This window comes from Odontesthes bonariensis, chromosome 14, assembly GCF_027942865.1.
Source record: "Odontesthes bonariensis isolate fOdoBon6 chromosome 14, fOdoBon6.hap1, whole genome shotgun sequence".
Classification (NCBI taxonomy): Eukaryota; Metazoa; Chordata; class Actinopteri; order Atheriniformes; family Atherinopsidae; genus Odontesthes; species Odontesthes bonariensis.
Window position 1 is genome coordinate 22,873,753 of NC_134519.1, and position 12,456 is coordinate 22,886,208.

The window sequence follows — 12,456 nt, forward strand, 5'->3', positions numbered from 1 at the left end:
ATGGACATCTTTGACCTTCTCATCAGGAACACAGAAGAATCAGCCAGTTGCCACAGCAACCAACCGTGGACGATGACAATTAAGGATGTATGTGGCCTGAACATTCAGCACTCTTTGCTTCAAAAAGGAGTCTCGAAGCGAGCAACATAATTACAACACCGTATTTAATTCTTGTCATTATGAAAATGTGAACATTGGCAGTGAACTGGATTGTGAGCAGAGGTCATGCATGTTTGAGCATAATCTCATTTGTGTCGGATAACATTTACAGTTTCATTCTGTATTCTGCTGTTTGGCTGCGAGATGTGCCTGTCTGTGTTCGTGTGTGGGAACATGATTGACTGATTAAATCTGTTAATCCAGCTGTGGTGGTTCAATGTGATGATGTGTACATCTCTTCCTTCGCCTCAGAACACAACCTCTCAAAGAAGTGAGGCTGATGACTTCTTAAGTGCTCTGCTACATGAGTCCTCCTCTGTGCCGGCTTCCCCGCTGTGGTCACCCAGCACCACTGACAGTGGCATTAACGAGGACCCCCTGACAGATCCCACAGACAGCCCCCATCCAATGTCCTGCACTGCTTTCCCAGCCTTTGACGTTCATACATTACTTCCGCCTCCATCCCCGGAGGACTGGCCACCGGCAAATGAAAAGTCATCGGATGTTTCCATTGATTTAGGTAAGACTAGGATGGGAGAGTGGGCAGCCTGAATTGGATTAAGGGGGTATACAAAAGGAGATAGGATGGGAAAAGCGGTGAAATTCAGAGCTACCAAGTGAGCCATTAAACAGTACAGTAGATTGTGTCTACAGGGAGTTCAAATTTCAGGTTAAGAAAAGAAATAAACAGGGTGCTGGAAAGAATGACAACCTTGAGACTGTGAGATTTTTCATTTTGTCCTCTCTGATGTAGAATAATATGGGTTAATAACTGCGTCTCTGACAGGGATCTTTTTCAAAGAGTAAGCAATTATTTGAAATGTTTGTCATTCGTGATGCAACGAAACTGTCTTTTTTTTAAAAATAATGTCTCCTTTTCATGCTGACTGTCTCCTTCAGTGACAAAAGTAATTTGAATAAACCAAATCTCAAACAACACAAAGATGTCAAAGACAGGGGAAAGAGGGGTTTCACTTACAGAGAGGAAATAAAAGTAAATTGAAGGATACTTTCAAGGGTCTGAATAAAATCTGAACTCTGTGTGAACAGCTTTTCCCTTTATGACAGCACCAATTGTGATATTTTCAGCTTCCAGGTAGGCTGTTCTAAAATCAAATCAATAATTAGTTGATCCTTGGTTCTGTCAGATCAATACCTGGAGGTGCTGTTAAGCTCTTAAAACATGGAGGGCTTGATATCTTTGGACCTTTTTACCGGATAATTGCACTAAATGAGAAATTTAATTGAAAATTGAAAATGAGATGCCATGTTACGGACAAGGTGACAGGCTGGCTAACACAAACATACAAACAAAATGAAATGATGGCAAACTGAGTTCTCATTCAGCGTTATCATTTTTTATTCAGCAGCAGGAGAACAAATAAGAGCCCTGACACTGATGAAGACAATTTACCAACACTCTGAGTTTCTGCTCCTGTTGTGAGATTAGAGCTGCTTTTGAGCTGTGACAAATTCAGACTTTGTCTATAACTTCATGTGTCATCTCTCTGATACTTTCCTCTTCATCAGCCCCCCAGGTCTTTTGTTATCTCTTCTGTCTGTTGAACGACTCATCTACTCTGCACCATCTCCAATCTATAGTCCTGCCCATAAAAAGGATGCAATCATACCACAAACAGAATCTAATGAATCTTTTATTGTACAATTAGATCATAAAGTTTATCCTATATCTGAACATATGCTGCTACAGCATAAGAGGACAACTCCTCCTCCACATCCTCCAGCTTCACCTGCATCACGTCACCTTCGTCTTTTTTTTTCATCTTAGAAAAAGCTTTTATACAGCCTGGGTACCACTTATCCAGCCCAGAAATCCTGCATGTACTCTTTCTTGCTCTTGAGGCTTGTACACACACAATATGTATCTGCTAGAGTGTATGAACTAGATGTGCTGCTTAACTGACACACAAAGCTACCAAAACAGAGCCTGCTTGCATTTTTGACCAACAATGTTGTTATATCCTGGGATTTCAATGCACAATTGTAATGAAGGATACATTTTTTATCTCTATCTTTTTATCTTTATCTATTTCTGTTTTACCTATAGAATGCCTAATATCTTTGCACAAATGGGTGCTTTTTGTTCTAACTGCAAGTAGAGTCAGTTCTTTAAGTCATGATGCTCTGGTTTATTTTTCTTTCTTTTTCTTTTTCTGGTTTATCATGCAGGCTGGGAGTCTGTCGGCCTCCAGGAGGGCTTTGGAATTACATACTACCTCACCACAAACCAAAATCCCCTGCTATCACCCAGCCACACTCCCACAGTGAAGGACCTGCTGCTATCAAACCTGGGACAGACAGTAAGAGTTGAACATTTTTCTGCAAAATGTAAATTTTCTCAAGCTTTCTGACCAGCATGTTAGAAAAAGGTTGTGTATAAATGCAGTTTGAACATTATGGTCCAATTGTTTTTTCTGAGCGAAAAAAAAAGAGCACATTTTTTATAGGGTCCTGTATTCCACTCTAGTGCCTTGTTCAAGTAAGCTGCAAGGAGAGCCCATTTAACTGGAGTATTGTTTCACAGGCGCAACAAGCCTCCCAGCATTCCCTGCAGGAGCTTGTACTTAATGAGGATGAGAAGAAGCTTCTGGCTAAAGAAGGGGTAAATTTACCCAGCAAACTGCCCCTGTCCAAGGTACATGAGCCACATATATATGCACAGTAGTCTTTGTACACATGCTCCCCACACATCCACTCCCACTGAGTCTGTATCCTCAGTTAAACGACTTCTAACACTTTGCCACCACCACCCAGCCCCCTTTTGTCTCACTCATCCTTTTCTTCTTTGTTCTTTCTTATACCCGCTCTCGTTCCTTCATCTCCCTGGCAAGTTTGAGGAGAGGGTTTTGAAGAAGATCCGGCGGAAAATCCGCAACAAACACTCGGCTCAAGAAAGCAGGAAGAAGAAGAGGGAATATGTTGACAGTCTGGAAGGAAGGTAGGAGCCATTCGCTCAACACGTTATCTCTGCTTACTTTGGCAAAGAAATGTCCTTTTAACCAGAGTAGATTGTTTGTGCTCTGAAACGTCTATTTACTTGATTGACTTAAACAGACAGGTTTTAAAGGGGTAAATATCTATTTAACTATGTTCTATCTTCATTGTTAAAGCAATTTTTGATGAAAGTCTTTTCATCCACTCAAAAAAATTAAATATCTTACTCAGAGGAGACTCTAAATTCACTAAAACTCACAGAACTCTTGGTTTGTTTGGAATAGAGGGTCAAAGAGGTGAGCGGCGGTTGTTGTTATGGCAAACAATTACAAGAGATAAACGTGAATTAATATCTTTGCTGTAACACAGAGGTAACAGGCAGTTACCACTGAGGCCAAAATACATGTGCCTTGCAGGTCAGTACTTTATCTATAAGGTAATAATAAAGGTAATAAATCAAGTTTTTTACAGGCAGATTCATATTTGTGCTCCTGTAAATTGCTAGAGGATGAACATATTTTAAATTCTGTTGAGGTTTTTTTGGTGCTCCAGTCCAGTCTGAAAATATTGATCGAATTACATAAATAAATCAGGACAGATACACATTATTGCCTTTAATTGAAATTCTGACAGAGGTGAGGGTAAGAAATAGTTGAAGGCATTCTAACACATCCACTTAATTTCTTTTTACCCAAACTGAGTAAATCCCTCCTCAGCTTCTTTTGTCTCTAATCTGGGGTCGGTTGAATAGAAACCGTTCAGAAAAAAACGTGGAGTTATCTCACCTTCCTGAATGTGGGGCTCAGCTTCTGTTCCTGACGTGCTTCCAAGGAGTTGGGCCGTTTTTTTGTAACCCAGCTGCTACAATTCAAATGATGGTTGACAAATACATGCATATACTATCTACCTTGTCAATATGGTAGACTTGAGTTACACAACCAATTTGGCTGCCCTACTTTTCGAGAATCAGACCATCCTCTGTGTGCAGTCATGGTAAAAGTTCAGGACGTTTGGATGTCTTAATGGACCCGTTACTGTGGAGGAACTGTGGACTGTCTCATCTGGTGAAACAGTTCAAGTTTTCTCTTCACCCATGAAATTGTTTTAGGAGTTATTAATCTTAAATCCAATAGAATTATCTGAGCACACAATTCACCTGGTTGCAGATTTCTTTCTATTTAACACAAAGTCAAGCAAAAAATGTATCCAGTTTATCCAGTTTCTCCGAAGTGCTACAGAAGGCCTCCACTGACCAGCGGGCTGCACATTAATATTACATAATATTATCTATGTGGTAGAATCAACCCAACCATTGAATTGAATATTCAGCACACCTATGATGAACTGAGCACGGGGTTGGCCCAATGGGTTCCCTGCAGTGTGTTTGAAAAGTATCTAATGTGGGCAATGTGTACTATATTATAATAGCCAGCGGCACAACAGAGCTTATAAGCCGCTCTGTGTGACGGCTACAGCAAGGTTCAAGGGAAATCTAAAGACCATACAGCACGACTCATCAGGAGCACATAGGGTTTTGCCAAGATGAATCTCATTTTAGTCTTCCTCTTCCCTCTCTATCCCCAGGCTGTGCAGCATGAGTCTCACCATGCAGGCAGCCAGCAAATTTGTCACTAGTTCTGCCTGCCTCCCACATGTTGGCTCTTTCAGCCCATCACACCTCCACAAACAATGCGGCGTCGTAGAGCGGGCAGATAAATGTACCTGTATTTCCCCAAATCCCATCTTTTTTTTTTCCATTTCCTACCAAGTTTATTGTTCATCAACCCCACCTCACCCAGGTTATTTGTACGGTGTGTATCTCACACTACTGGACTGTTATGAAGCCTGTGGTTTCCCTTTCATCTTAGTAAAGGCAGGCTGTGAGAGTGTATTGATGTGTTGTGACTACAGGGGTAGCTAAATGAATGCAGGGACAAACATCAATGTACCTTTATTTCATGTTCTAAATGTGAGAAAACAATTATGCATTTCAATCTTTTGTTCATCCATCTAATAATGGATAGTGTTCAAAGGAAAGCTGAATTGATGCTTTTTGAAAATCATTAATAGTATGTTATTAAGATCTCCTTCAAGCACAAGCTCTGTTGTCTCCTGATAACAAAAGTTTCATGATAGGCTGAGATTGTCACTCCGATTGAGCACAGTCAGCATTCGCTGGTAATTAAACCAGCTGCAAGTGGAGCGTATCACCATAGAGAGTTATTACAAGTTGAAGGCTATAATGAAGGACGACTCAGTAAACAAATGGAGGGCAAGAGAAAAGAAGGACTCACTGGGTAGGAAAGTCTGAGTGATAAAAGCCAGCAGACGGGAAATTGGCAGAGGGGAAGCAGTAAAGCATCCTACAATGATGCTGATTGATCTCCTTTCTTTATTTAATCTCCTGTATGTTTTCACTCTTTCTCCCACCTGCCTTTTTCTGCAGGATGTCTGCATGTAGTGCTCACAACCTGGAGCTGCAGAGAAAGATTCAGCAGTTGGAGGACACCAACAAGTGAGTCATCACATGAACACACAAAGGCTGAAATCAACGATTATTGTAATCAGTTGATTGACACAGATGAATAGTTTTTTAGTACGAAAGAAAACAGTGGAAAATTGATAAATGATTTTTTTTTTAAACTTCTTTTGTCTGAACAACAGAGTAGAGCTGAAAACAAAAGAAAAAGACACATTTCCACAAAACAAAAACTGGAACCGGCGAGTGTGTTCCTTTCATCTGAATGAAGTGTTTCTCAGTTTCACTTTATCATCACAGATATTGGCTAATAGTTTGATGCACGCCGCAAAGTCAAAACTTACCATTTCTCTACCAAAGGAGCCCAGAGTTTACACCTGCTCTTTTAGTGTTATTCTGTGAGGAACCTGCAGGGTTTTGTGAGGTATTGAGTTACATCAAACCATGATGGTCTTTAACCCCGTCATTTTGGTGCGTTAACATAACTACCAAGTGAGAATGAAAGTTAAAACAACAGTGGAGTTCATGACAATAGAGTTATCTGATGGAGAAAGGTTTTACATATCAGGACATGGTTGTTCATTTGAGGTTGTATTCATCTACTTCTAAGACCTGGTGAGATATTTTTTTTTTAATTGTATGTTGATATGCTTTTTGAATAGCATGTACTTTCTTTTTTACATGACTGTATATGCAGTCTATGGCCAGAGAAGTAATTGTCTTGGTTATACTGATGAAGAAACATAAAAAAATAAATGACCCCTTACAGCAAAAGTTGAACATATTCTTTATAGAAATTTGCTGAACATTTACTGAAGCAAGCCTGGATTATTGCACCATTCAGATATTGATCAAACAGTTTTCCAGAAATAAACCCAACAAAACTCTCTCAATATGTTTTGTTGAGTTTATGTCAATCCTTAATTTATTTTGACTCTGGTATTTGTCTGTATGTATGTGGTGCAACGTCTGTAATTATCTGAGTCGTGTTTTTGTTTCTCTTTTGTCACCCTGCTGTGAGTTTGGACCATGTCAGTGTTTTGCTGATCCAAATTCAGATGGCCTCAGGTTCTCACCTTGGGAAAAAAATGCATGAAAAAAAATCATGCATTCCTCATTATGTTGGTGTAAAATTACCAGACGAAAGATTTGAAAAAGAAAGCAATCCTCATGTTGCTTTCCTACCTATGCTGGGGGAAGAAGCCAGAATCCCATTCTTTCCCTGTAGCATTCTGCTCCTTTTCTTTTTGCTTCAGTTGCAAAAGATCCCAAATGCTGCAAAAAGATGCTTGTATTTCATCTGTCGGCCTCTTGTGAAACTTTGTAAATATCTCTTATCTTTTTGCCTCTCATTGTACTGCAGTGCTCTGCTGGAGCAGCTTAGGCGGCTACAGGCTCTCTTCCCTAATAGCTCCCGCAAAGCAACAACCAGAGGAACCTGCATCTTGGTGAGATACATTCCACTTTGTTACTGCCATTCACACCGGTGGGAAAGTGTTTAGACGCATTGCATCCTTTCTAACAAATGCAGAAGCAGTAGATATTTCATAGAAAAGGCATAATTAATACAGCTCGATATCCTACTACAAAGACTGCTGCTGTATCAATGCTCATCTTTTCTTCAAGATGCTATGTAAGTCATCCCCAATAAGTCCCTTTCATTCTGCCCCCGTGTGTTTATTAATATCCTTCTCATTTGTGTTTTCTCCGCTTGGCCCCTTTTCATCCTGCCATCTGTATTTGTGTCCAGGTTTTGCTGCTCTCCTTCTCTCTGCTCATTTCCTCAAATCTTCAGCCCAACCCTTACAACCAACAGAGACAGGCAGAGTATACAGAGACCAAAGGTCTGTAGACAGTACACACATTTCCATTTTCATCACTCATGTACATCCGCAAACACACACTCGCTCATCTCCGACATGTCTCTGCCTTTCAGTGTCGTCTCGCTCGCTGCAGTCGGTGGATGAAGCAAGAGACGTCCCTCCTCCCTCTCTTCCCTGCCCCTCTATCTTCAGGGGCTTTGAAGCCCTGACAGGCCTGACAGAGAAGCTACAGGCCTGGGCAGAGCTCCCCTCCTCTCACCAGCAGGATCACAGGGACAAGGATAATTACTGGCCTCACCCGAGGAGAAAGATGTAGCAAAGGAGTGTCGACATGCTTGCAAGTGCATCATCCAAGTGAGCACTTTTGCTTTACAGCACTCCCACTGTTGAAGACCTGGTGGCTCTCCAAAGCACAAACATCCAACCAGAAGACGCTGCTTCTAACCAAATTTCCCTCTCTGAAGTATGGTCAGTGAGGAGGTCATCCACACAGGTGTTGGTAAATTTTCGTTTTGCTTTGGGAAAAAGCCCAGTGGATCATTTATCACCTTTATTGCCAAAGTTTTATTTAAACATAACAGATCTGTAAAATAAACCCCAAGTATATGTTCGCTACTGTATCCTGTTATTCTCTTAAATGTAAATAGCTAAGAATGACAAGAATAATTTGAAGTGTTTTTTTTTATAACAAGTGAGTGAAATGTTGAGGAGCCCGAATGAAACATTTTTCTCAAGTAAATGTTGGAATCACCTTAAAGTTTTTTTTATTCTTCAATGATGCCATATACAGTGGAAGCAATTCACTTAAGGCCTATTTATATTTGGCCTATTTAATGTGCCAGCTGGCCATTAGAGAGACTGGGCATTTGTTTTAACAGGACTGGGGTGAAAACCAGACATATGAAGGAACTGGCATGCTGGTCACTGTTTTAAACTGTTTTGAAGTTTTGGTGTTCATTATGTGTGTATGCAAGCGCATTTACAGTGCTGACAGTTCTTCTCTCACTGAATGCTAGAGCCTTAAAGAGCATTTTCATTGTGTGGCATTAATAATTGCCAATACCATTATTCAAGCAGAAAAAGTGAAAATAAAGCAGGGCAGATTTTGCCTGCAGCCTCAAACCATGAGATGCGTTTTGTTCTGAAGACAGTTGGAGGTGAACTATGATCAAGGCAGCGAACAAATATCCACAGATTGCTTGTATTTCTGTCTTTACATGCAAAAAAAAGTGCTGAGCACCAAGCAACGTCAGCAGTCTACTGTCATATTGTTGTGAATCTTCATACTCAGTGTGTGTGTGTTTGAGTGAGAGCTATGCCCCTCATTTTGAAGGCAGGTTCTGATGGAAAAACATATTGAGAGAGCAACAATCATTGGGAAAACTCCATCACTCTGCACCACAGCATCAACTAATAGCAACATAATGGTTTTACCTTTCGGCTCAATCCCTAATCAGTACATACTGTGTATGCAGCACACTACTAGAATGAGGCGCACAATGTGGAAGATAGTGATTTGTTGTTTCGTCTCTTTGTTTCTTCCATCTCACCTGCTCTTCATCCCTTTTTATGTCACCTTTTCCTGCTGTCAAACCCACCTGTTTTGTGATTCTGATGTTCTTACTCTAGTCCAAGGATTTTCCAACACAATCTCACGACAGGTCGTAAAACATGTATTTTAGTCCTTATTAATAAAGTCAACTGAACTGAACTGAACTAGAAGAAAAAAAAAAAAAAAGATAAAAAATGGTACAATAGCTAAGTTTCCATCCTTGGGTGGTCTCAACTGTCTCAACTGGGGGGTGGGGGGTATACTATTGTATACAGTTGTTGTGATGGTATACTATTCAACATGTGGACAAATGTTTTGATTTGACCATTCCTGGTGAAACTGCTGGATCTTCTTCCCTCTTGTTTGAGACAAATTAGCCTTACCCCTTTTATCTAAATCTCATCTTCTCCACCATTTCAAGATGTCCAAAACGTTTGATTCAGAATCTCAGTCCTCTGCCAGCTTATCCACCTCTTGAATAGAGGTGTCCTCTCCTATCCACATTCTTTGTTCATGTCGCCACTCCACTGTGATGATCCATTGGAGCATAGTCATCAAAAAACGCTGCGCTTCACTAAACTTGATCTCTTCTTATTGACCTGTAAACGGTGGAAGTTCGGCTAAGAGCAGTCCCACTTCTAAATTTTTACTTCCAAACCGCATGTGTTGATGTTTCCCTGAAATACATGACAAACTGCTGGAGGCACCGTGGCAGCATATTTGATAAGACATGTGTGACTTTGGAGGATTTACACACACGTTATACACTTGATGGGTATTAAACAGGTGACGTTAAGATTTTCTTTCCGAGATTGAATTTAAAAGGCGAGCAGTCATGCTTGCTCTGATAGCCTTTAAGCTAAATGTTAGTATGACAGCATTAACTAACAATTAACAGCTGGAAGAATTTGAACTTACAGCTTCAGCGTTTTAAAAATCCTGTCTGTTTTCCTCATAATAATCCTCTCTCGGGTGCAGCTGCTCAGGTTGAGAGCTGCGAATGTGTACTTAACAATTTAAAGAAATAACGATTTCAGACTTTCTGAACCAAAAATACAAGTGCACTATCCGCTAGCTTGGAGTCATAAATGAATTATTGATCAGACAGCATCAAGCAGTGTGTGGTGTTGTAGTGATAGGGAGGCAGATGGAAATTCACTTCGAAAATTGATCACGTCAGGTTTGAATTAAAGTGCTGTTACCTGAGGATGATAACATGCTACGGAGAAAAATATATCATATCATTATCTTTGCAAAGTTTGTCCATTTCGGGGGCTCATTAGAGCAAGCAACAACAGAACGAAATAGCAGAATATCACAATATCGCAATAACAAGCCGGAGACTAACAAGATTTTGCCATACATTTTTCTTTGTGTGGATGTGTTAGCACGCAGCAACCTTCAGGGAGCCTTCAGGGAAAACTTACCGGACATTCTCTTAAAGTTGTTTTGTAAAACCTTTTAGAGATCTTTTTGGAAACTCTAAAGGTTGTTATTCTTTAGAGGTCATACACAGAACTGTCCCAGAAAATTTGTGAACTCTCATATACCTTTTGGGAAAAAAAACTGCCTTGATATTATCCTTATAAAGCAGGAGGTAGAATGTTGTGTTTGTAGAAAACAAGCAAATTGCATTGATATGAAATGGGGCATTTTTGGAGAAAACGATGCCCTCACTGTCGCTCCATAAGACTTTATAGGGCAGCTCATTATGAACTATTGCCACATACGCATTGAAATAATGTTCATGACTTTCTCAGCTGTAAGATTCTTTGCACTGTGATGCTGAGACAACCATTCAGAGTGTCTGCTCTATGCTCTGATAACCAAAGTCAGGCAGTGAATGTCCTTGGCCAGTTAAGACTCTGTCTGACTAACAGTCTTTAAAGCTTTCAGAGCCAACAGTTGTCTCATTTGGAACAATCTTAACATCGAGAACTGTTTTCAGAAGGGGTGCAGCTCGTTCCAGAGCACCCTCATTCATTATCATCTTATCTACGGCAATTTTTTCACCCCCTGTGTATTTCTTTGATGACACGATCCGTGTATTTTCCCCTAGACCAAGAGAAACATCCGTTGTCACATTAACACAAACAGAAATGTACCTGTTATCTCACACGTACAAAAAAAAAACTGATGGAAATTAACGTCAACATCTTTAAGCATCTTGTAAATCTCCAGCAGAATGTAAATCAACTGCTTTGCAGAGAGAGACCAGGCCGAATGCCAATCACATTTCCATCAATTTCAATATTGGGTTAGCAAGAAAGCAAATTTCTGTTATATTCATTTGAATTTGTGCAAATATTTGTATGTGTATCTCAAATTAATTCTTTGTGGCATAGCAATGAAAATGAATGTCCTTCTACTCTACTTCTACTAGCTTTGTGGTGACAGAACTTGCAGCAAAACTTGTTAAGATCTTGGACAAATTCTCAAATGGTGTTCAAATTTAAAAATGACTTGTTGTAATGATTAGATATTATGTAAGCAACATATATTATACCTGATGAAGCTGTTTGAGAAAATGGTTTTAAATGTCAGGACATAGTAAAAAAAATAAATAAAATTACCCGGATCTTACCTGACCTTGGAAAAAAAGTTTAAAAAATACAGCTTTAGGTGAACAACAAAACACGATATATTACTAGTCTATAGTGATTCAACAAAAAGTAAGCCAAAATGCAGAATCAGTGTGTGGAAATCTAAGTACATTAATACTGCTTCAGTGGGCATTCAACAATTTGGAGTCCAGAATTCTACAATGAGAAAGATTATTCACAAGAAGAAAAGATTTATAACTGCTGTTGATGGACATCCCAGTAAGTTTCCTCAAAGGTAAGACCGTGCAGGGAAATTAAAAAACAAGAACAAAGCTCTCAGGGATTCCTCTAGGTCCCTAAGAAAGCCTGAAAGCTGCATCAGTCCTGTGATGAAAATCATTTTAGATGAACCAGCTCATTTAGGAATGGGAACTCAATGACAAAAAGTTCCACTGGAATTTATCGAATAGTATTTGGAGCCCTGTGAGGGACTGGCGATCTGTTCAAGGTATACCCTGCCTTTCGTCCAATGGCATGGTGGTATGCTATGAAATGGTATGGAAAATAGATGTGTGGTGGTATTTGGACATAAAACGAGAGAAACTGATAAACTGGTTACATTATAAAAAAATAAAAAAAAACTCAATAAATGAAATGCACGAACATAGGTTTTATGTGTTTTTTTTTTTAGCCATATCTGACGCGACAGGACTTTTAGTGTAAACAGAAAATAACCTAAAAGTTTTGAGACAATCTTATAGTCCCTTTAGTGTATTTACTCTAATAACGATAAATGCGTATTGACACTGGATGAACTGTGCGCACCCACAGGGCGCCGTCAAGTGGTGAACTGGGAGCCCAGCGAGTATAAAAGCCCTGAGTCCGTGGGTGCTCTCACATTCACAGGATGGAGAGGCAGATGCATCGTGTCAGACTCACGGCTAA

General features: G+C 39.9%; 1 protein-coding gene across 1 annotated transcript; it reads left to right on the forward strand.

Annotated features, from left to right (window-relative positions):
* LOC142399523 (cyclic AMP-responsive element-binding protein 3-like protein 3-A) lies at positions 1-7,732 on the forward strand. The gene is made up of 9 exons (XM_075484251.1): positions 1-87; positions 412-679; positions 2,350-2,480; positions 2,705-2,815; positions 3,012-3,118; positions 5,561-5,629; positions 6,957-7,041; positions 7,344-7,437; positions 7,530-7,732. The coding sequence occupies exons 1-9, from the start codon at positions 1-3 to the stop codon at positions 7,730-7,732; spliced, it is 1,155 nt and encodes a 384-aa protein (XP_075340366.1).
* The last annotated feature ends 4,724 nt before the right edge of the window (positions 7,733-12,456 follow it).

Coding starts and splice junctions, on each gene's coding strand:
- LOC142399523 (XM_075484251.1), top strand. CDS start 1: ATGGACATCTTTGACCTTCTCATCAGGAACACAGAAGAATCAGCCAGT. Junction 88..411: donor GGACGATGACAATTAAGGAT/GTATGTGGCCTG, acceptor CCTTCGCCTCAG/AACACAACCTCTCAAAGAAG. Junction 5,630..6,956: donor CAGTTGGAGGACACCAACAA/GTGAGTCATCAC, acceptor ATTGTACTGCAG/TGCTCTGCTGGAGCAGCTTA.